Source organism: Stenella coeruleoalba (assembly GCF_951394435.1).
Source record: "Stenella coeruleoalba genome assembly, chromosome: 10".
In the NCBI taxonomy this organism is placed as follows: domain Eukaryota; kingdom Metazoa; phylum Chordata; class Mammalia; order Artiodactyla; family Delphinidae; genus Stenella; species Stenella coeruleoalba.
Genome location: NC_137156.1, coordinates 61,611,125 through 61,636,779, shown reverse-complemented (window position 1 = coordinate 61,636,779; position 25,655 = coordinate 61,611,125). Strand labels below are relative to the sequence as shown.

At 40.8% G+C, this 25,655-nt stretch overlaps 1 protein-coding gene across 1 annotated transcript; it reads left to right on the top strand.

Annotated features, from left to right (window-relative positions):
- The first annotated feature begins 826 nt into the window (after positions 1 to 826).
- CASP14 (caspase 14) lies at positions 827 to 24,194 on the top strand. Its single transcript, XM_079934967.1, has 7 exons — positions 827 to 1,316; positions 3,217 to 3,269; positions 4,336 to 4,485; positions 8,283 to 8,508; positions 8,998 to 9,114; positions 17,981 to 18,090; positions 22,486 to 24,194. Exons 1-7 carry the CDS (start codon positions 986 to 988, stop codon positions 22,585 to 22,587), a joined length of 1,089 nt encoding a protein of 362 aa, XP_079791093.1. The 5' UTR covers positions 827 to 985; the 3' UTR covers positions 22,588 to 24,194.
- The last annotated feature ends 1,461 nt before the right edge of the window (positions 24,195 to 25,655 follow it).

Below are 25,655 nucleotides of genomic sequence, written 5' to 3'. Positions count from 1 at the left end.
CGTTATTATCCTACTTGAAAAAAAGTTAACATTTTTTTTTTGCTTATCAGCCAATACCCAGTCCATATTCATGTTTCCCTGATTGTCTCAAAAATTATTGTTTACAGTTGGTTTATTTGCATCAGGATTCAAACAAGTCCTAAGATTCTTTCACCAGCTGTTGGAAAGGGTAAGTAATTTTCAGGCAAACCACGGTTAAAGTGAGTCATCACTTCCTGAGGGCCCAATCAAGTCAGGGAGCCTAGCAATAGGACTCTGGAGGGTTGCAAAGCTGAGATCTGCTCTCCAAAGCAGTGCTCCTTCCACGCCTCCAGGCTGAGCAGTGTGCACTTCCACCTCCTTGCTGCCTTCAAATTCTCAAATATCAGCTATTGTCACCATGTCCTCTCTAAAAAAAACTGGCTCAATGCCATAATCTGTAGGTGTTCTTTCACCTTCCAAGTTCTTCCCTGCTCTTTGGGAACTACTGGCTTAGGTAGCTGGTAAACACTCTAAGGTCAGTGGTTCTCAAACTTGGCTGCACACTGGAATCATCAGGGAGCTTTAAAAACCACTGATGCCTTGGTCGGCCGCCCAGACGTTCTAATGTAATCAGTTCAGGTTGTGACCTGGGCATGAGTAGTTTCAAAAGTCCTCCTGGTGATCGTAACGCGTGCCAAGGCAGAGCACCGCGGAGTAGACCTGCAGGGCGGGCACCACTCGGCTCTGCTAACCCAGGCTCCAAGGGTTAAAGAAGGAGCTCTTGTGGGCGGAGCGGGGCCTCCAGGGTGCGGGGCGTGGCTCCGGGGCGGGGGCGGACCTCGGGCCCGAGAGGACGGAAGGCGGGACGTTGCAGGCAGACAGCGTCCAGAGATCTCCGGGCTTAAGAGGACGAGCGGAAACGCCTCCAGTTTTCAAAACAAAGAGGAGAAGCGGGAGGCGTGTGAGGCGCGCCGGGCTCAGATTGGTCCCTCCCGCCCGGTCGCTTCAGCATCATTGGGTGACAATGGAGGGGAGCCCGGGAATCGGCGGGCGCTCGGGGTCTCCGAAGATCCCGCCGGCCATGGAGGAGCTGCAGAGCCGCTTGCAGGAGACCCTGGACCTTCTGTCCTCGCAGGAGCTGCGCAGCTTCCGCGACCACCTCAAGAAGGTGGAGCCGCGCGTGAGCCAGGTGAAGCTGGAGCTGGAGGGCCGCAGCCCGTCGGGGCTGGCCAGGCTCCTCGCCAAGCAGTACTACCCACCGGCCGCCGCCAAGCGCGTCCTCGTCCAGGTGCTGGAGCAGCTGCCCCGCGCTGACCTGCTGCCGCGCTGGCAGAGCGCCGCCGCTGACGGCCCGGGTGAGCGCGCGGAGATTCCCAGGGTTGGGGGGACCGGAGGGGGTGCTTGGTGACCGCTGGGTTTGGCCCTACCGCCCGGGGATTCCCGGATTGGCGGAGGGAGGACTGACGGGGATTCCTGGGCAGGGGGAGGGGCTACTGACTGGAGGGAAGGGGGACTGGCGGGGAGGGGGGTGTCCTAGGTGAGCGCCGGGTTAGGCCTGGGGCACAGGTGAGCGGCGGTGGACCGAGCTTCAGTAGGGTGGGGTGGGGGAAGTGGAGCAAGGAGGATGCGGGGGTCGAGGGACCAGTGAACGCGCGGCGGGAAGTGGGAACCGGGGGATAAGAAGGCAGGAGAGAGACAGTTCCCAGGCACGGAATCGAAGTGACCAGTCCAAGAGTAGCCATCAGGGTCTACCAGTTCATTCTGGGGTGGGTTGAGAAATCAGATTGACTCAGCAGGCCTGAGATGCGTTTTTAACAATTACCTCCAAGTGATTATGATGGAGGAGGTTTTTAGATGATGCAGTGAGAAACCCCGTGTTGGAATTCACCATTAGAACATTTGCCATAAATCTGGGAAGATGTGGCTTAAGATCAAGAAATGTAACAAGTTGGGGGCGGTTAGGGTTTCCCCTCGTAAGTTTAATAAATGTATGTGTGTATAATATGTGAGCGAGTTTGTGTACATAGAGAAAGAGAGAATGAGAAAGAAAGAGAAAGCACTTCTACTGGGCACACTGAGGTAGACACTAAAATATACTGTTGCTGGTCTCTGCCATTGCATGCTTATGATCTGGTTGAGTTTTTGGTTTTTTTAACTTTTTATTAAATCAAAAGTACGACCGCTACTTAACTCTACACACACATTTAACATTTCTTAAGGAATAACGTAATGAGTCATTACACCAAATTCCTGGCTAATAGCTCTCCAAAAATTTGAGAAAAATCACGTGGAGGGGAAGGGTAAGCTGGGACGAAGTGAGAGAGTAGCATTGACACATATACACTACCAAACGTAAAATAGATAGCTAGTGGGAAGCAGCTGCATCGCACAGGGAGATCAGCTTGGGGATTTGTGACCACCTAGAGGGGTGGGATAGGGAGGGTGGGAGGGAGACGCAAGAGGGAGGGGATATATGTATACATATAGCTGATTCACTTTGTTATACAGCAGAAATGAACACAACATTATAAAGCAATTATATGCCAATAAAGATCTGGTTGAGTTTTGAGGTATGTTGCTTTGCTGACTTTTAGATTCCTAATGGGTGACAACTGTAAACGACCTCAAAACATGGCCTGTAGGCAGAATACTGGCCCCACGAAGCCTTTGATTCTCCCTTGACTGCATCTGCACAGCACTTATCATAATGTCTCTCCAGGCTTAGTGGTTAATGTATCACACTTTTGTTATCACCCCTTTAAACTGTGAGTCTCTTGCAGTTGGTAAACTGGGCTTTTTTGTTTTTCAGAATCAACCAAACTACCCGGTATCATGATTACACACTGTAGGCACTCCAAAAATATTTGAATTGAATGCTAAGAGTTTGTTTAATTAAAAAATTAAATAGGGTCTAGTTCCTTTAACTTCATTTTTCTCTTTATTGATGTCTTGGTCTCCTTTTCTGGAGGTGCATATACACTAATGTTCATTGGTGCTTCTCCTTTTCATCTCTGGCCTGGCTCTCCCTGCCCCTGAATCTGACTGGGGCCTAAGGGAGTTCTGTTAAGTTTTCATCCTTATGAGTTAGGGAGAGGGTTTTCAGAATCCTAGAAACCTGTTTTAAAACATAAGAGGCAACTGATTTCCTTGGGAGGTGCTTCCTGTTAACAGGAATGACAGCAGATCATGATTAAGAAGAGGAAAAAGAAAAAATATGTTCTTTTCTGTTTTGTCTTTTCATGAAAATTCATTCAGTGATTCCACGAAAGATTCCAAAGAGAAGCTATGACTGTGTGGAAGGTGAATTGGTAAATATCTGGACTCTTTAAGATAGTATTTAGTCACCATTTGAACATTTTTTTGTGCTGCTTCTGTTGGATTGGAGGTGGGTATCTGTGTCATTGTCTCAAGCCGTCAGATCTTCCTGCTTTCCGTTATAAATAGGAAAAGCAAAACATTAGCCAGATAAAACCACTTTGCACGCATTAACCAAATGAGGTAAGCACTGTTAGTATCTGCATTTTACAGACGAAGGCATTGCAGGCTGTGTGGCCACTCGAAACTACATAAATTGCTGGCTTCCGGCCTTTTTTTGCTTGTTTTATTAAGGACATTTAAAACATAAGCTAAAGTAGAGAGAAGAGAAAAATGCGTCTCCAGACTCCAGCCCAACCAACTCTTTGCCCTGATTCAACAATTAGCAACGTGGCCAATCTTGTTTCATCTGCTCCTCCCCCCGCCCCCCTCCATTATTTTGAAGCAAATTCCCCAGCTACCATATCACTTTCATACATACAATACTTGAGTATATATTTCTGAGAAAGACTTTTTCCAAACATAGCCATGATACCATTATTCTACCTAGAAACAAATTCCTCATTGGCAGTCAGCCTTCAGATGTCCTTGGCTGGCTCTTATGCCTTTTACAGTTGGATTGAGTCAGGGTCCGACTCACGCAAGGTCTACACAGTTACACTTGATGGTTTGTCTCTTAAGAGGCTTAATTTATGATACCTCTCCCTTTGACCTCTTCTCTTGTTTGTTGACGAAACCAGGTTATTTGTCCTGTAGAATGTCCCACATTCTGGATTTTGATAACTGCAGCCCTGTGTTGTCATTTACCATTTTCCTTAAACGGGCAGTTCTGGCTATGTATAGGAATTTAAAAATGAGATTGGCCTATTTGTCCTAGTTTGAGAAAGGTATTTGAAAAAATTATAAATGGAGTCATGATGAGAGAGGAAATCAGTGTTGTGCCCCTGCTCTGAGCTGGGAAACGTCATCATTAACTCCAGAAGAAACTCATTTCACATATAAGGTGTATTTGGATTTGGTTTGGTTTAAATATTGTTTCTTGGCTTTCCTTGAAAACAGGACCGTTATGACCTGAGTGGCAGGCGGAAGGCCTTCCTCATGTGTGTGATGAGAGACAGGCTGGGCGCTCACCAGGATGTCCTACTGATGGAGGACTGGCTTGGCCAGTGCCAGTTCGAAAATACGTTGTGCATCGATCCCGACAAAATGGTACCAAGTTAAAAACAAAAATGAAAATTTGTGGCTCAGGACTTCCCTGGCGGTCCAGTGATTAAGACTCCGTGCCTCCACTGAAGGGGCGCAGGTTTGATCTCTGGTTGGGAAACAAAGATCCCACATGCCTTGCGGCACAGCCAAAAAAAAAATGAAAAGAAGAAGAAAAATTGTAGCTTGGATATTATAATTTTCCTTCCTTTTTAAAAAAATTGGGTTTTATTACCTGGTTAGAACCAGGGCCTGCTGAGCAATGGATGTGTATGTCCTGATGAAATTCTTACCCAGCTTACCTGTTGTATACAGATGCTTTTGTCATGTTAAGTGTGTGATGATACTCCAGCTTCACTTCTAGTCAAGCAGGGACCTCTTGGGTCCCTGCATTTGAAGAGGGAAGGGAATCCAAGAAGGTGTAAAAGTGAGTTGGGCAAGGAGGCCCAAGGACATGCTGTGAGTCCAGAGTAGGCAAGGTCCAGAGCATTTGGGAACAGGAAGACCAAGGGGACAGCTTTGAGAGGTCATCAAGCAGCCAGGCCAGAGGAATCCCAGCAGCATTGGAGCCCAGGGGCTTTGGAAGATCCTGGTGGGACTTGCTTAGAACCATGGGAGGGGTGGGGAGAGGAGTTGCTGAGAGCCCTGGGCAGAATTGCATTGTGATTTAACTCGAGGACACAAGAAAATGAGGTGGAAGAGTGGTGGTGGTGGTGGGTGGGAACTGCATTTTGACTTCTCTGACCCCAGCTGAGTCCTGGCCTAGCCCTGCTCATGTTTGGGGATAATAACAGAGGAAAGTCCTTCATAGACCCCAGGAGGCACTGCTAGTGAATATCAAGGAACAGCATAGCAGAAGGGCTAGGAAAGCAGCACACACTGACCGGTGGAATCTCGTCTCTTACTAGTTGTTACCTTAAATCTGGTTCTCAACTGAGGGTGATTTTTGTCCCCCCAGAGGACATTTGACAATGTCTGGAGACATTTTTGGTTGTCACAACTGGAGGGTGCTATTGGCATCTTGTGTAGTTGCCGAGGTAGAGCCAGGATGCTACTGAACACCCTACAGTGCACAGGACGGCCCCCAAGGCGAAGATTACCTGACACAAAATAATAGTGCAAGAGTTCTAGAAATTCTGTCTTAAATTAATTGACTACTTTCTTATCTCTAAAATGGTGGGGGGGGGGTGATAGTAATTTATCTTGTAGGGCTATGGTGAGGATGAAATGAGCTGCGTTATGTAAAAGTTCTCAGAATAGTAGCTGGCTTATAGTAAGTGCTCAATAAATTTTGATTTTATTATTTCAAAGCTAAAAACAGACTCCTTCATGTTTCCCAAGGATTGTACCAGAATCTCTTCCAATATTATGTGATTTTTTTAATCCAGTCCTTTCCATTCAGATTACAGATAATTGCCAGTGTTCTTCTGGTTTATTCTCCCAAAGGTCCAGAAGTGGCCTCTTTCTCTACATCTTGTCAACATTTATTTGTAAATATTTAGCAACTTTACTGGTAAAATTATTTCACTGTTTCATTTTCCTGATTATTAGTTTGGTTGAACATCTTCTGGCCATTTTTTTCCTTCTGTGAATTATTTGAATTACCTGTTTGCCCTTTTTCTTACTGGATTTTCTTTTTCCTTTTTGTTTTGTCTGTGCCATGTGGCTTGCAGGATCTTAGTTCCCCGATCAGCAGTCGAACCCGGGCCCTGCATTGAGAGCATGGAGTCCTAACCACTGGACCACACTGGATTTTATTTTTCTTATTCTGTAGTTCTTTTTCCTGAATTTTAGACAAAATAGAGTGCAAATATTTTTCTCCTGCCTTGTTACTTGCCTTTTGACTTTTTGTTATCATAAGTCAAATGGAAGTCTTTTTTATTTTTTTTTAAATTTATTTATTTTATTTTTTTATTTTTAGCTGTATTAGGTCTTCGTTGCTGCGCATGGGCTTTCTCTAGTTGTGGCAAGCGGGGGCTACTCTTCGTTGCAGTGCACGTGCTTCTCATCGCGGTGGCTTCTCTTGTTGCAAAGCACAGGCCCTAGAGCACGTAGGCTTCAGTAGTTGTGGCGCGTGGGCTCAGTAGTTGCGGCGCGTGGGCTTAGTTGCTCCGTGGCATTGCAAGTCTTTTTTATTTATTTATTAAATTATTTATTTTGGCCGCACCATGCGGCTTGTGGGATCTCAGTTCCCTGACCAGGGATGGAACCCAGGCCACAGCAATGAAAGCGCCAAATCCTAACCACTAGACCATGAGGGAACTCCCCTGGAAGTCTTAGTTTTTGTGAGTAAACTCGTCAGTCTTTCTGTTTGTTGCCTTCTTGGCTTTTATGTCTTGATTAAACCCCATGATTTCCCAACATAAAATTTTTGAAAATTATTTTTCTGTAACATTTTTATAGTTTAAGGTTAGCCTACTCACTGGAATTACATTTTTTGGAACAGTGAGGTGGGAGGTCTAACTTTATTTCCAAGCCAGTCATCTCATTTTGTTGATGATACATCCTTTCCCGACATATTTGAATTCCATTCTTATCATAAACTAAATCCCTATATATATATTTGGATCAATTTCTATATTCTAAAATATTCTATTCATACATTTGTTTATTCTTAAGCTGGTATATCAGTGTTTTGTTCACCATGATTTTATAGTACCTTTGGATGTCTGATAGGACCTATCCTATGGGGGATTCATTGTTTTTTATGGTTTTTTTGCTTTTTTTTTTTTTAAACTTCTGAATGTTCTTTGCTATTCTTGAGCACTTTGCTGTTCCTGAGCATCTGTTCTCTGTGACCTTGAGAACCATCTGGTTAAGTTTCACAGAAATCCTTTGAGATTTTAATTGACATGACATTGAATTGAGATTAATTTAGAGTTAACTGGCAAATTAATAGTATTGAGTCATCTCAGAAACATCGGTATGTCATAGTTTATGTTGCCTCTTCACTAAAGTTTTTTTTTAAATAATTTTCTTCACTTAGGCAATGTGCATTTCTTGTTAGGTTTATTCCTACGTATTGTTTTACTTTTTTTATGACCATGAATGGATCCCTTTTCCATTATGCGGTTTAAATTATTATTCCTGGGTAATTGGGGAGCTATAGATCTTGGTAAATTAACTTTGTATCTGGTCAACTTGCTGATCTCTAGTTCTAGTAGTTTTTAGTTGATTATATTTCTAGATAGTCATATTATCTGTAAGTTGATTATATTTCTAGATAGTCATATTATCTGTAAGTAATGAGTTTGTTTCCAATGTTTAAACTTCATCTAATTTTTTACTTTACTTTATTGAAATGGCTAGGATCTTTGTTACAACATGTATGAGGCTAGTGAGAACAGCCATTCCTGTCTTCTCTTTTTAGTGGGATTGATTCTGATGACGTCTCCTGATAGATTCTGGCAAGTAGATATGATTGGGTAGACTCCTCCATTCCCTTCCATTTCTAGCTTATTGAGGGTATTAATTTTATAAGATAATTTTATATATTAAAGTAAGTTAATAATATAGCATTGAAATACATTAACCCTTTGGGGAGCTATAATTCTGTTATATTTTGTGGTAGAGAATCAGAAATACCCTAATTTTGTCAAACAAGAACCACCAGTGGTACAAGAAGAAATCATATGAATTCCGAAAGCAATCAAAAGGGAATTGACAAGTTATACTGACTCTGTTAGAGATGCAGGTATTTTCATATTTGTCGTCTCATTGGATCACCTTGTAAAGGAGCCATCTCTGGGATTTCTGGGTTTTCCTACTTGCAGTTCTTTTTAATATGTTTTCCTATTTTACAGGAGTTACTTGGAAAAATAACATCATTTCGAGATGGACTAAATGAAATTAAAGATGACATTGGCTGTTGCCTTGTTGCTCTTATGTCCCACGGAGAAGAAGGCTTTATCAAAATGAAAGATGGTGAAAAAGTCAGCCTGGAAGGCATTTTTGAAATGTTTAACAATAAAAATTGTCCAGCACTTCAAGAGAAACCAAAAATCTTTATAATTCAGGCCTGCAGAGGAGGTAAGTGGAGACCTCTTTGTAATAGTTCTGTTTCTAGGAAATTCTCATATTGATGATTGAGGAAAGAAAACTGAGTTTTAAAAAATTATTTTACATTAGCGGACGCTTAGCTGATGTAACTTTAGTTACATAGTATAGTAGGGACTTTGAGCTGGGAGGAAAGAATGAAGGGAAAGCTTTCCTGGGATAGGATAGTTAATTTAGGCTGAGGAAGGGTCTAAGCCTTTAAATTCATGAGGTGGGTTGGGGAACCTCAAATTCTGGGAGAGAGGTGGGCAATTTCCAGGGGATGTCCCACCGTTCATGTGATTCCAGGTGGCTTGTGGGACTAATATCTGATTTATGTTAACTTTGGTGGATGTTTCTCTCTCTTATGGAGATACAAGCTTGTTGTGACTTTTATTAAAGATTACTGGTGTCAAAAAAAAAAAGATTACTGGTGTCAGTGGTGTATTATCATAGTTTGCATTTTCATTCCTCAAAAAATAGAGAGAAGAGACAGTGGTGTTGAAACAGATGATGAACCCATGGACTCGGATGATGGATCAGAGAAGAAGAGGCTGCCTACATTCAGTGATTATTTCATCATCTATCCCACCCAGGCAGGTAAGACAGTGAGGCTTGATGACAGTGAGATACACATTCGTCCAGAGGGTTTAGCTTATTCCTAATGATTTTGAAAATCTTTTTATTTTTTTTTTAGCTGTGCCACGTGGCTCATGGGATCTTAGTTCCCCGACTAGGGATTGAACCTGGGTCCTCGGCAGTGAGAGTGCTGAGTCCTAACCACTATACTGCCAGGGAATTACTGAAAATCTTTTTTAAAAATATTATCTGTGCTTTACAGATTGATGTACATAAGGAGAAATTTTCATTAACCTATCCATCTTCAACTGTTCCACTTTCAGAGATGGCAGGTTTGCATCTGACTGTTCATCTCTTCCAGGAAGATGCCATCCTTTTAGCAAAGTATCACATAGTAAATAAGATCATCGGCTCTCCTGTGAAAAAGATCTTGGTCCAAAGCCAGCTCTGCCACTTGCTGTCTTTGAGACCTTCAATATTTCTTAGCCTCTAGATATGTCAGTTTATTTATGCAAAAGAAGAATGATAAAATATACTTGTGTCATTGGGATGTTATATAAATTAAATTATGTAGTGCAGGTATTGTGCTTATCATAATAACTGGCATAATAAGGTAAAAAAGAAATTAATATTATTACTAATATATTATGCTGATTACATTATTATTCTTATTATTACTATACTATTAATACTAATAAGTTAAAATCCAAAAGAATCTTGTGTGCTGAAGGGGTGAACTTGATTCAGTTGTGAAAGGGAAACAGGAAAATGTAGAGAAGATAGAAATAAATGGTCAAGGGCATTTATTTAGCTGTTTTTATCTTGATTTTCTCCAAAAAGGATTAAAATAGCTTATGTGTGTGTATATACACATATACACACGTATGTGTGTGTGTGTGTGTGTGTGTATGTGTGTATATATATATATATATATATGCAATTCAAGATAAAATGTTAGGGAAGAAATGGAAGCAGAGGAAACTAAGGACAATAATATAAAATGAAAATATCCCCATTAAAGTTAGATGTAACTTTATTCATCCAAGAGAGAGGAAAGCATATGTCCTGGGACTTCCCTGGTGGTCCAGCAGTTAAGACTCCGTGCTCCCAATGCAGGGGGCCCGGGTTCGATCCCTAGTCGGGGAACGAGATCCTGCATGCATGCCACAACTAAGAAGCCTGCATGCTGCAACAAAGATCCTGAGTGCCAAAACTGAGACCTGCCACAGCCAAAAATAAATAAATATATGATAAATAAATAAGTATTAAAAAAAAAAAGAAAGAAAGCATATGTCCTGATAGACACTTGTAGCATAGCAAGTGCAAGCAGGTTTATTTGAAATAGTCAAAGACTGGAAACAACCCAAATGATCAACAGGTGAAAGAATAAACAAATCGTGGTATATCATACATGGAATACTACTCAGCAATAAAAGAAATGAGCTCCTGATGCATGCTACAGCATAGATGAAGCTCAGAATAATCCTGCTGACTGAAAGAAGTCAGACAGAATAAAGCAGATACTGTGTGGTTCCATGCATATAAAATTCTAGAAAATGCAAACCAGTCTATAAGAGAGCAAATCAGTTGTGTTTGGAGATGGGAGTGGAGAGGGAAGGAAGGATTACAGAGGGGCATGAGGACATTGGAGGGGGCTGATTGGATTCATTATCTTGGTTGTGATGGTTTCACGGAAGTATACATATGTCAAAACTTATTAAATTGTTTGCTTAAAATATGTGCAGGACTTCCTTGGTGGTCCAGTGGTTAAGAATCCATGCTTCCAATGCAGGGGTCATGGGTTCAATCCCTGGTCAGGGAACTGAGATCCCACATGCCGCGTGGTGCTGCCAAAAATATATATATATGCAGATGCTTGTCAATGATCAATCATACTTTAATAAAGCTGTAAATTTTTTTAAAAGTTAGATGTAAGACAAGCATGCCCACTCTCACTCCTACTGTTTGACATGGCATGGGTAGTCCTAGCTAATTCATTAAGATAAGAAAAGATGTAAGGATCAATATTGTAGAAATCAATAGTTTTGAATATCTAGCAGTAATCACTTACACATATAATAGAAAAGAAAAAAGATACCATGTTATTTTTTCTTGCTTTAGTGAATGATGTCTAGGAATGACTAACGAAAGATGAGCAAGAACTTTATTAGAGAAAATGAGAGAACATTCCGGAAAGGCATAAAGACCTGAATCAATGGTGGGAAATACCATGCTCATGGTTGAGATTTTCAATACCATGGAGATGGCCTTTTTTTTCCCCAAATGAGTTTGTAAATTGAATTCTATGTGTTTTTTCATGGAATTTGACAAACTAATCACAAAATTATTATGGAACAATTAAGGGTCAAGACGAGGAATCTTGAGCTCCAACTTTGCTGAATGAATGAATTTCATGACTATATGCTGGCTACTTCTGTTGAGGACTAGAGATTCAGTATTGAGCACAAGAACTAAAAATCTCTGCCTCCATGGAGCTTATGTTCTAGGGGAGGAGACGACAGTAAGCACATACAGAAAACAGATCCTGGGTTGCTTTATGATTCCATGTCTATGAAGTTCAAAAACAGGCAAAACTAATCTATGGTGGATGGTAGAAGTCCGGGTGCTGCTTGTCCTCAGGGTGCACAGTGTTTGGAGTGGTTATGACCAGAGCAGCAAGAGGGGACTTCTGGAGTACTGGTATCATCGTGTTTCTTGATGAGGGTGCCAGTTATGGGGGTGTGTTCATTTTATGAAAATTTATTGAGCTATTATATACCCATGTGCTTTGCATACTTTTCTGTGTGATGGTTACCCTTCAGTGAAAAGTTTACCAAATAAAATGTTAGATGGTGATAAGTGCTATGGAGAAAAGTAATGCAGGAACCGGGGAGAGAGAGTATTGAGGGGTAGAAGTGGAGATTATAATTTTTTTTTTGTTTTTTGTTTTGGCTGCATTGGATCTTTGTTGCTAAGCACAGGCTTTCTCTAGTTGTGGCAAGCAGGGGCTACTCTGTTGCGGTGCGTGGGCTTCTTATTGCTGTGGCTTCACTTGTGGAGCACTGGCTGTAGGGTGTGCAGGCTCCAGTAGTTGTGGCTCATGGGCTCTGGAGCTCAGGCTCAGTAGTTGTGGTGCACGCGCACGGGCTTAATTGTGGTGCACGCGCACGGGCTTAACATGTCTCCTGCATTGGCAGGTGGATTCTTAACCACTGCGCCACCAGGGAAGTCCCGAGACTGTGGTTTTAAAAAGAGATGTGTAGAGATGTTTCCACTGAGAAGGTGATTATTGTGTAGAATTGAAGGCCATGAGAGCGTGAGCTATGCAGATATTTGAGAAAATGTGTCATCTAAGATATGAATACTTAGTAGAAAGCAATAACAAAAACTCTATCATCCGGTACATAGACAAACAGATCATTGGGATAGAATAAAGAATGTAGAGGTAGACCCAAATATATAGGGAAATGAGACACATGACAAAGAAGCCATTGCTAATCAATGGTGAAAGGATGGACCGTTTAATAAGTGATGGGAAAACTGGCTTCTCAACGGGAGAAAAGCAAGTTTCTTTTCTTTTTTTTTTTAAATTTTATTTATTTACTTTTGGCTGTGTTGGGCCTTCGTTGCTGTGTGAGGGCTTTCTCTAGTTGCGGGGAGCAGGGGCCACTCTTCATCTCATCGTGGTGCGCGGGCCTCTCACTGTCGCGGCCTCTCTTGTTGCGGAGCACAGGCTCTGGACGCGCAGGCTCAGCGGCCATGGCTCATGGGCCTAGCTGCTCCACGGCATGTGTGACCTTCCCAGACCAGGGCTCGAACCCGTGTCCTCTGCATTGACAGGCAGATTCTCAACCACTGCGCCACCAGGGAAGCCCAAGTTTATTTTCTTATTTCTTGTTGTAGGGCTCCTTGTATCTTTAATCACGTGGGCTCTCTATCTGTAGTTATGTTCCTTTGTTTACCTCTAATATTTCTGGCTTTCTTGTTTTTCTTGATCAGTCTTGCCAGTCGTTTATTTATTTAGTTAAGAACCCATTTTTAGTTTTGTTAATCCTCTCTATTATTATGTTTGTTTTTGATTTCATTCATTTGCCTCATATTTCCATTTTTCTCCATTTTTTAAGGGTTTATTCTACTCTTAATTTCCCAGCTTTTTCAGTTAGGTACTTGGGTCATTATTTTCTACCTTTTAAAAAAAAATAAGCATTTTTAAACCTATAATTCCCCTCTAATTACTGCTTTCACTGTATCTTTTATATTTTAATATGTAACATTTTTATCCTTCAGTTCCAAGATACCCATTAGTTATTTAGAAATATGCCTCTAAATTTTTCTGGTATTGAAATTTTAAAATTTATCCTTTTATTATTATTATTATTTATCCTTTTATTATTGATGTCTAGTTTATTCTTGAGAAAGAATATCAACTATACCAATCTGAAATCGGTTGAGACTTGATTTATGTCTTGATCTGTAGTAAATTTTTTTTTGCGATACGCGGGCCTCTCACTGTTGTGGCCTCTGCCGTTTAGGAGCACAGGCTCCGGACGCACAGGCTCAGCGGCCATGGCTCACGGGCCCAGCCGCTCCGCGGCATGTGGGATCCTCCCGGACTGGGGCACGAACCTGTGTCCCTTGCATTGGCAAGCGGACTCTCAGCCACTGCGCCACCAGGGAAGCCCTGTAGTACATTTTTTAATGGCTATTGATCTATCATGAGTATTCTATATGTGCTTAAGAATATGTGTTCACTTCTTGAATACAAGGTTCTATATATTTCTATTAATTGAGCTCAGTTGTGTTGTTCCAAGTCTCTACTAAAGGTCAAGCAGATATATTTAGTAATTTGTCTGCTTGACCTGCCAATAACTGAGATAATGTGTTACTATGTCATGTTATCCTGGTGGATATGTCAGTTTCTTCTGTAGTTCTATTATCTATTTTTCTTTTCTTTATGTATTTTGAGGCAACTTTAGTAGAGGCATATGATTTTAGAATTGTTACACTTTGTGGTGAAATAAATATTTTAATCATTGTTTAGTGAACCTACTATCCCAAATAGTGCTTTTTTCGGTATTAGTTTTTCTCTGATATTAATATAGATACCCCAGTATTCTTTTGGCCCATATTTGCCTGGTATATCTCCTTCAGACCTTTTTCTATTAATCTTTCTGGGCCTTATGTTTTAGGTGTCCTTTAAACAGAATATAACTGGATTTTGTTTTTTAATCCAGTCTAATATCAATCTTCTTACTGGTGAGTTAGGACAATGTATCTTTATTGTGACTATTGATATATTTACATTTTTACCATTTTACTTTGTGCTATTTACTTTTATTTGCTTTTCTCCCCTCCTTTATTGCTCTTTTTTTTAAAAAATTGAAGTATAGTTGGTGTGTACAATATTATGGTAGTTTTATTGCTCTTGTTTTTGATTGATTGTGAGTTTAGCTTGTTATTCTTACATTTTATCCCTCTACTGACTTGGAAGATATGTGTTTCGCATCTCTTCTTCTCCTGGTTCCCTGTGAAATATTATAAGTAAGTAAGCTTATTTTTACTCCCTGATGATACACAGAACCTTAGAACACTAATTCTCATCACCTTCCACACTTAAGTGCTATTGTTCAACATTTACTTCTAACTTTTATTTTTTGTATCTTTATTTATATGAAATTATTTATGTATTCTTACACTCCTTCTCCTTCCACCCTAATTTTCTTCTAAATTAGGACATTAACCCAACACATTTTCATCAGATAGGTTGGCATGTTCTAGGGTGACAAGCACTATGTTAGGTAATGCCTATTCCTTTTTTAAAACCCCACAAGTTAGAACACTTTTGTAATATTTTATACAGTGTATGTTTGTTTATATTTATGCATGTGTTTACCATTTTCTTCTCTATCTGTCCTGAATCTCAGACCATTTTCTTTCTTCATGAAGTATATCCTTTAGAAATTCATTTAAGGAAGATTTATAGGTGGTAAGTTCACTTTACACCCAAATCTGGCCGATGATGTAACAGTGTCTTTGCTTGTTCTTCCTTGTGATTCCATCATTTATTTCTTTAAACATTTCATGCACAGTTATTTTATATTTTTTACCTTATACTTTCAATATCTAAAGTCTTTGGGGATCACTCTTGTGGTCGTTCTGTTGCCTGTCACTCATGGGGGTTTGTTTCTTTGTGTGTCTGAACTCTTAGCTCATTTATTGAATCCTAATCTGTGATACTCCTGGGGGCATAATTCAGTTATGCTTTCCTTTAGAGAGGATTACCACCCACACGTGGACCTCTGTAGCTCTGCTCAGGGTCACATGGTTAATGCAGGATCTTAAATTCATCTCCCTATCTCCCAGGTACACCTTCCAGACTTGACATTTACCCTTAGACACAAGCGCAACTCTGGTTTTCCCTTTTGCTTTCTGCTTCTAGCTCAAGTTTCAGCTTCCTTGTTTGGAGGAATGGCATGCCTTGGGGATTTCCATTCATTCCTATCAGCCGAAAATAGTATTAAACTTTTGCTTTAATCAAGAATTAAGATTTATACCTGGAGGGATATTTAAAGTACCCAAAGTGCCCAAAGTGGAAAACTTGGAATATGTGATAAAATTAATCTTTTGGATCACCCATTTTTTTTTTGCATGATCCCAGTTCTTTTAATTTTTTTTTTTTTTTGACAGGAAAGTAGGATTTAATGGTGGGCATGAGTAAGGGGGGGACAGCACCAAGGCTCTCGTGAGTGCAGGGCCCGCCATTTGTCCAGAGGGCCGCAGTTAGGGATGTATATGACCCCACAGCCATCCGGGACGAGCCGCTTTTCTGCCACCATGTTTTCAAATTCGTCTGCATTAAACTTAGTAAATCCCCACTTCTTGGAGATATGGATCTTCTGGCAGCCAGGGAACTTGACCTTGGCCCTGTGGAGGGCCTCAATCACATGCTCCTTGTTCTGCAGCTTGGTGTGGATGGACATTGTGACTTGGCCAATGTGGACCCTGGCCTCTGCACCCTGGGGCTTTCCAAAGGCACTGCGCGTACCCGTCAGGAGCCTGGACTGGGGACAGCATGCCAGTCATTAATGTCCACTGGAAAGGGCTGTCTCCAAGATGCCTTAGGGCAACCCATACAGGCAACAGGCCGCATACACTACCGAGGAGGCTGCTGTTTGCAGCCATTGCGCACCGGGCCCCCATGGGGAAAAGAGCACAGTCGGCTTAATTGGCTGCAAATATTTTTTTAAATTTTCAATTGATTTATTTTTTATTTTGGCCATGCCATGCGGCATGTGGGATCTTAGTTCCCCGACCAGGGATCAAACTTGTGGCCCCTGAAGTGGAAGCTCGGAGTCCTAACCACTGAACCACCAGGGAATTCCCTTGGGTCATACCTGATTGGATGAGGCAGTACCAAATATGTGTGGGGATGGGGGGCAACGGGTACTTCCATATACCATTGATGAGAGCAAGTTATAATGCCTCTTTGGAGAGCAATGTGTGATACCTAGAAAGTTTGTTTATTCCACGACCCAGCAATTTCACTTCTGGGTATACACCCTAGTGCTGCGGTCTCCAGATCAGGGGGCCACAGTGAAGTCACACAGCTATACTTAATTCTGTGAACCACCAGCTCAGGTGAGGTATGGTTCCAAAAATTAGATCGTGCTGTGTTCTTTTTGATATCATATTTTGGTGGTATCTAGGTTTTGGAGGTTCGCTGAGCTAAAAAGCAAGTACCATGGTGGTATCCTAGGTTGAGAAGTCATGCAGTGTCCAAAAGGGGCACACATCTGATTAGTAATTGTGGTTATTTAAGAATGAGGGAATTCCCTGGCGGTCCAGTGGTTAAGACTCTGTGCTCTCACTGCCGAGGGCCTGGGTTCAATCCCTGGTCGAGGAACTAAGATCCCATGAGCCGCTCACACAGTGCAGCCAAAAAAAAAAGAATGAAAAAAATATTTTTTTATCAATTTGTATGACCATCACCTTTCAGTTTTTTTGACCATCTATTCATGTGCATATTGGCCATCATGTATCTTCTTTTGCCCAATGTTGTATTGGGCTGTTTGTTTTCTTATTAAGCTGTATATATTCTGAATACAAGTCCTTTCTCTGGTACGAGTTACAAATACTTTCTCCCAATCTGTGACTGGCTTTTCATTTTCTTAATGATGTCTTTCAAAAAGCAAAACTTTTATAAGCATTGATGGTTCAGTGGTAGAATTCTCGCCTGCCAAAAAACAAAAGTTTTAGATTTTAAGTCCAATTCATCATCTTTTTTTCTTCTATGGCTTATGATTTTTGTGTTGTAAGAAACTTTTGTCTACCCTGAGGTTGAAAGATGTTCCATGTTTTTTCTGTCCCAGCCCAGGTTTACTATGAGAGCGTGCAATCTTAATATTCCCATTGAATTTCCATACTATATAGACATATTTCATGTTTTTCAGCCTAATAATAAAGATAATTTCAGTAAACTCTTGAATACCACCAAATAAATTCCATATGGTTGTATTTAGGGCGATTTAGCTTAAAATGCTAGAGCAAAAGTCAGCAATAAAAAGAACAGAAAAGGAATAAATAAAGCAAATACGACAAAATGATAACTCTTGGATCTGAGGGATGATTATATGGGGGGTTGTTAAACTTTGCTTTCTACTTTTTTGTATATTTGAAAAGTTGTATTTTAAAAATGCATATAAAAAGAATGTCCTCTTGAGAGGTTATGTGCTATTGGTCACATGAGTTCTCTGTGATTGTATCTTAATGCAAGTGTTTCTATATTCTCGATTCAAAGCCATTTTCCAGGTTTTAACTATGGGTCAAAGAACAAGTTTGCCGTAAGTTAGAGGAGGAAAATGGATGAAATGACTTTTTTCCTTTGTAGATCATGTGGCTTTACGGGACCCCCGCACCGGCTCTGTGATGATCAAAGCAATGACCGAAGTCTTTAAACAGTATGGAAATAAGTGGCACATTGCTGACTTCTTCACCAAAGTAAGTAAATTCCAAGTGAACATGTGCTCCATTCTGTCTAAAGCTAATGCACTTGATGAGAACATTTTCATGAGAAGATTGACTTAAGCCTGAGAAAGCGTGAGAGATGGTGAGAAGTTGTTTGGAAACAGCAGGCTGATGGTGCATTAAGAGGACTGTCGCAGAAGTCATGGCTGAGCCAGGTGCGAAGGGAAACTGATAGTGACACTTTATTCATTGGTACGTGAGTGAGTTGGATTTTAGGTGAGCTTTGAAGTTCTGCTTGCTCTCCAGTTGCTGTTCCCTGCGCTTCACAGATATTAATACATTGAGTCTTCCAACAGCTCTCAGGCAGGTACTGGGATTCCCATCTCCTATTACAGATGGAAAGCAGCCTAGGCTTTCCAACCCAGGCAGAGCACTTCTAGAGCTCATGCCTTAACCACAGTTATATAGGATTACTTACTCCTTATCTCCCCAAGTTATGGTAGCTATTTTTATTTCTTTTAAAAAATTGTTTAATGCTTTACATATAATGCTTAACAGCTTTCAAAACTCCTTTTCACCTCATTTTTATTTTTTAACATCTTTATTTGTGTATAATTGCTTTACAATGTTGTGTTAGTTTCTGCTGTATAACAAAGTGAATCAGCTATATGTATACATATATCCCCATATCCCCTCCCTCTTGCATCTCCCCCCCACCCTCCCCATCCCACCCCTCGAGGTGGTCACAAAGCATGGAGCTGATCTCCCTGTGCTATGCAGCTGCTTCCCACTAGCTATCTAGTTTACATTTAGTAGTGTATATATGTCCATGCCACTCTCTCACTTCGTCCCAGCTTACCCTTACCCCTCCCCGTGTCCTCAAGTCCATTCTCTTCGTCTGCGTCTTTATTCCTGTCCTGCCCCTAGGTTCCTGAGAACTTTTTTTTTTTCGATTCCATATACATGTGTTAGCATACAGTATTTGTTTTTCTCTTTCTGACTTACTTCACTCTGTATGACAGACTCTAGGTCCATCCACCTACTACAGATAACTCAATTTTGTTTCTTTTTATGGCTGAGTAACACTCCATTGTATATATGTGCCACATCTTCTTTATCCATTCATCTGTCGATGGACACTTACGTTGCTTCCGTGTCCTGGCTAATGTAAATAGTGCTTCAGTGAACATTGTGGTACATGTCCCTTTTTGAATTATGGTTTTCTCAGGGTATATGCCCTGTAGTGAGATTGCTGGGTCATATGGTAGTTCTATTTTTAGTTTTTTAAGGAACCTCCATGCTGTTCTCCGTAGTGGCTGTATCAGTTTACATTCCCACCAACAGTGCAAGAAGGTTCCCTTTTCTCCACACCCTCTCCAGTATGTATTGTTTGTAGACTTTTTGATGATGGCCATTCTGACCGCTGTGAGGTGATACCTCACTGTAGTTTCGATTTGCATTTCTCTAATGATCAGTGATGTTGAGCATCCTTTCATGTGTTTGTTGGCAATCTGTATGTCTTCTTTAGAGAAATGTCTATTTAGGTGTTCTGCCCATTTTTGGATTGGGTTTATTTTTTTGATATTGAGCTGCATGAGCTGCTTGTATATTTTGGAGATTAATTCTTTGTCAGTTGCTTCGTTTACAAATATTTTCTCCCATCTGAGGGTTGTCTTTTCATCTTGTTTACGGTTTCCTTTGCTGTGCCAAAGATTTTAAGTTTCATTAGGTCTCATTTGTTTATTTTTTATTTTGTTGTTGTTGTTGTTGCGGTACGCAGGCCTATCACTGTTGTGGCCTCTCCCGCTGTGGGGCACAGGCTCCAGACGCGCAGGCTCAGCGGCCATGGCTCACGGGCCTAGCCTCTCCACGGCACGTGGGATCTTCCCGGACCCAGGCACGAACCCGTGTCCCCTGCATTGGCAGGTGGACTCTCAACCACTGTGCCACCAGGGAAGCCCTATTTTTGTTTTTATTTCCATTTCTCTAGGAGGTGGGTCAGAAATGACCTTGCTGTGACTTATGTCATAGAGTGTTCTGCCTATGTTTTCATCTAAGAGTTTTATAGTGTCTGGTCTTACCTTTAGGTCTTTAATCCATTTTGAGTTTATTTTTGTATATGGTGTTAGAAAGTGTTCTAATTTCATTCTTTTAAATGTAGCTGTCCAGTTTTCCCTGCACCACTTATTGAAGAGGCTGTCTTTTCTCCATTGTATATTCTTGCCTCCTTTATCAAAGATAAGGTGACCATATGTGCGTGAATTTACCTCTGGGCTTTCTATCCTGTTCCATTGATATATATTTCTATTTTTGTGCCAGTACCATACTGTCTTGATTACTGTAGCTTTGTAGTATAGTCTGAAGTCAGGGCGCCTAATTCCTCCAACTCCATTTTCCTTTCTCAAGATTGCTTTGGCTATTTGGAGTCTTTTGTGTTTCCATACAAATTGTGAAATTTTTTGTTCTAGTTCTGTGAAAAATGCCATTGGTAGTTTGGTAGAGATTGCATTGAATCTGTAGATGCTTTGGGTAGTATAGTCATTTTCACAATGTTGATTCTTCCGATCCAAGAACACTGTATAGCTCTCCATCTGTTTGTATTGTCTTTAATTTCTTTCATCAGTGTCTTATAGTTTTCTGCATACAGGTGTTTTGTCTCCTTAGGTAGGTTTATTCCTAGGTATTTTATTCTTTTTGTTGCAGTGGTAAATGGGAATGTTTCCTTAATTTCTCTTTCAGATTTTTCATCCTTAGTATATAGGAATGCCAGAGATTTCTGTGCATTAATTTTGTATCCTGCTCCTTTACCAGATTCACTGATTAGCCCTAGTAGTTTTCTGGTAGCATGTTTAGGATTCTCTAGGTATAGTATGATGTCATCTGCAAGCAGTGACAGTTTTACTTCTTTTCCAGTTTGGATTCCTTTTATTTCTTTTTCTTCTCTGATTGCTGTGGCTCAAACTTTCAAAACTATGTTGAATAATAGCGGTGAGAGTGGGCAACCTTGTCTTTTTCCTGATCTTAGAAGAAATGGTTTCAGTTTTTCACCATTGAGAATGATGTTGGCTGTGGGTTTGTCATATACGGCCTTTATTATGTTGAGGTGTTCATCTCATTTTAAGGTAAGCTCTTGGGGGAAAAAATGTTAAATGGAAGGAGTATAGACAATTTTGACAGTCATTCTAACCATATTTCCAAATCTCTTGTATTGCTCAATTTTTCTCTTTAAGAAAATAGTTTCTCGTCAGCGTCTCAATAAAATGTAATAATAGAGACAGATTTAACCTACCGTAAGTAGAAATCCATTTTAGTTAATGCTAAGTGAAAGTTGTTTTGCCGACTGGTGTTCATTAAGTCTTTATTGAACAGCATTCATTGTTTTAAAATTGAAAGCCGATATTTTTTAACTGAATGAAAGATTCTTTAAATTCTATAGTGCTTTACAATTTTCAAAAGTTTCACACATGTTTTCATATAATCCCATAATAACCCTTCTCCCCCCACGCCTACATTACCCCTGCACCCTTCCCTCTCCCCATGGTAACCACTAGTTTGTTCTCTATATCTGTGAGTCTGCTTCCTTATTTTTTAATTCACTTGTTTGTTGTGTTTTTTTAGATTCCAAATATAAGTGATATCATATAGTATTTGTCTTTCTCTGACTTATTTCACTTAGCATAATACCCTCCAAGTCTATCCATGTTGCTGCAAATGGCAGAACTTCATTCTTTTTTATGGCTGAGTAGTATTCCATTGTGTGTGTATATGTGTGTGTGTGTGTGTGTGTGTGTATCACATCTTCTTTACCATTCATCTGTTGATGGACACTTAGGTTGTTTCCATACCTTGGCAATTGTAAATAATGCTGCTACGAACATTGGGGTGCATGTATCTTTTCAAATTAGTGTTTTTGTGTTTTTCGGGTATGTACTCAGGAGTCGAATTGCTGGGTCATATGGTGGAAGCGTGGAGTCTTAACCACTGGACCGCCAGGGAAGTCCCAACACTGTTCATTTTTAAAGCACTTGCTAAGTAGATACTGGCAAGAAAGTCCAAAAGTGAGCATGATGCGACCTTTGCATTAAAGGCACTTAGAGCTTAGTGAGGCAGCAGATAGTAAGGTTACAAGCAGCACTGGAATTAATAGAGCTATTGGATACTTTGGGCAAAACATAATCCAATGCTTTCATATGCCATGAGTTACCAAGGCTCAGAGGAGGTTACTATCTTGCCTGATGTTACCCAGGGGCAAGTTGACTTGAACCCAGGTCTGTGCACGCAGCCACCTTCAAGCACTTGGTGGGTGGTGTCTGCATTGTTTTCCTGGTGCAGTCAGAGAATTCTGCCGTCTCCTTCTGTGGGCTTTACTAAGAGGCTTTTGCTGAGGGCTTTACATTCTTTTGGACAGTTTGTGCTTTTATCTTACAGGTGAATAACAGAGTGGTGCACCGTGAATTTAATCTTCGTAATGAACCAATAAAAGTATCACTTGTAATGGAGTCAACTTTAACTAAATTTGTATACTTTTGACATCAGGAAGATTAAAAAAACAAGGACTGCTTTACAGTAGAGTTTGAAAAGAGCTGTGAGCATTTATAGCATTGTACTAATGGTTACCATTTTGCATTATTTTTGTCATTGGTTGTATTTGTCCAATTTGTTTTGTGTATATATATATATATACATATATATTATTTTTCTAAGATTTAACTATGCTTACTTGATACTTGTAAATAATTTGACTTTTTTTTTTTTAAAGATCACTGTTTTCTGAAAAAAACGTTTTCCTGAACCCTTACCAAAACATGGACGTCCAGCTCCATTTGTGTACTGTTTTTATCCTGTGTTTCTCTTGGTGATTACACCCTACCTTCTCCACTGTCAGCTTGATGCTGGTGTTAAGCCTCAATTTCTTGACTTAGTCAAGAATTGCCTGTGTGTGGTCTTGTCCTCTGTTTCACCTTATTTACCCAGATTGCTTTCTGCAGTCAGTCTGATCTCCTCTTTGACTCCGTAAGCCATTCTCAAGTCTTACCTGGATGTCTCTGTGCCCTTGATGCCTTCATGTGTTCCACCTTCCATCCATTTCCCCGCTTCCTCCTTGCTGCCTCATACCTTTGAACTGCTGTTTTCTCCACCTGGAACCCTGTGTTCCACCCCACATAGGTAAGTCCTCTCCATCCTTCAGAGTTTGGTTCAAGCATCACTTGCACAGGGAAGCTTTCCACAGCCCCTCATGCTAGGTCAGCTTCTTCTAAGTGCTCAGATACCCTCTGCTTCTCTTCTGTAGCATTGAAATGACTGTCTAGTGGCTGTTTAATCTCCCTCTCCAGTTCAGTCGTAAGATCCGAGAGGCAGAGGCTGTCTGTCTCATTCATGGCTGCATCCTAGCTTCCATCCGTGCCTTAGAACACAGAGAAGCCATGCAATGAGCGTTGAGTGAGTGACTGATCCTTGTCTTTTAATTATTTTATCCATCCCTCAGACCTCTGTGCATATCTAGCCACTTGCTACTTAACCCCACACACGTGGATGTCTCACGGCTACTTTAACTCAACAATTTGGACGTTAACCTGAGTTTCCCCTAAATCTCTTTATAAAACCCATTCCATTGTTAATAATCCTTTAACTCCCCACTGCCTGCTGGATATACCCCAAAATCCTGTAGGAGAGTATTGCAAGTCTTTCTCTGTCAGGCTTAATCTACACTACTCTTTTATTGCCTGTTTGTCCTCGTAATTCGCCCTCCCCTGAATAATCCTGTCTCACAGAATCGGGCTTGTGGATTAATGACTGTGGATAAACACTCTTGGATATGTTATCATATCAGAGTTCAGTCTCTCCTTTCTGTCTGAAATGCCCTTCATTCTCACTGTGTGCTTCCTCTATACTGAGTATTCTTTAGGGTGCAACTTGGGTCCCCTCCCACTACAAAGCAAAGCTGTATGTAGACTAGTATTTTTAGAGTAACAAACTGTGGATTGAGCATGACCGATGGGCCTGTACGAGGATGCAGGTGTTTGGTGAGAATGCTCTGAAGACTGAGAGCCAAACTGACTGAAGCAATCCAGAATCTCCAGGCCTGTCTCCATTTCAGGGATAATTGTGACCATTTTAGTTAATGTGATTTCTTAAGTATAAATACATGTGATTTAATTTTTAAGCCTTTGAGTTCTGATATTTGATATATAGCTTTGTTTTTGTATAGAGCATTAAAATGTCTCTGGTTCATAAAATATGAACATCAGGTGAGCCTTCTCTTTCACTTGGATTCTGGAGGATTTCTAGGCACAGAGGCTCGTTTCGGTGGGACAGCAGCAGCTGAAATATCAACAACTCTTTATTTCCTGGGAGAGGTTGAGTGACTTGGTCAGAGTCACAGCATGTGGTGAAGCTGGGATTCCAAACCATGAACTAATTCAAGACATGAAGTGCCAAGTGATAGAGAAAAGTTTTAAGACAGAATGCTTTTGATGGACAGAAGGGACCATTCCATTACCACTTCACTGATGGAATGAGGGCTTTGGGACAAAGGAGGGAAAAGTGATTTTGGAACCCTGTTCAGACCACTACAGGTAAGGGTCATGGAGAAAACTGTAGGACAACTGCATACGAGACAAATAGATGAAGAGGAGCAAGGAAGAATTCTGGTTAGAAAGGTAGGTGGCCCAAGATGAACGTGATGCCTGGGGCTAGCTAACTGCCCCATATTCTCTCAGCTTCAAATCAGTAGAGACTGTCCTAGCCATCCAATGCCATGTGAAATATAGCCCAAAAAAGTAGTCTCTGGCACAATTTTATATTTGAAAAAAAATTTTAAGCCCAGTTTATTTATTTTTTAAATACAGACCCCAGGAACCAAAGTTTGCAAAAGGAAGGCTCTGAGATTTTTATTAAAAATGTGTATGAATAAAAAGTAGTGGAGAAACTTGTGCAGAAGACTAGGAGGCTGAGGTGGGGAGAAGAACACGTGGCTGGGGAGCTACAGCCGTTTGACAAGTGCCTCTTAGGCCAAGGGCGCCTCACCATGGCTTATTATCACTACAGTACGTTTTCACCTTTGGAGTTAACTCACTTCCTTGCCGAATATTTTCATCATGCAGATCACGTCTCAAGGACAAAGTTATTTTGCAGGAAAAAAAATATTTTGTGGAGAAACCCTAAATTTAATTACAGTACCATTTCCTAGTTGTCATAATGGAAGTATTCTGGAGATTCTATGGTGCACAGGGGAGGGAGCTGCTGAGATAGTTTGGGAGCGCCCCCCAGAATGCCCTCCAGAGTCCTGCAGTGATAGAGCACTGTCCCTAAAAGCCAGCCATTCCTTTTAAGTCTTCCTTTTTTTTTTTTTTTTTTTTTGCGAGCCAAAATGTCTACAGATATTTTCAGCAGTTTCTAAGGATGCTTAAAGCCATGACTAAATTTACTCCTTTCCTTGTATGTCAGCTCTTTATTTAAATGCAGTGGGGTTTGTTTTGTTTCAGTTTAAAAACCTGTGTAACTCATAGAAAATTTCAAGAAACACTAAAAAAATGAGGCCAAAAACCTACCCAGTTTCTCTACTTGTATATCCGTAGTTCTCACCCTGGCTGCACATT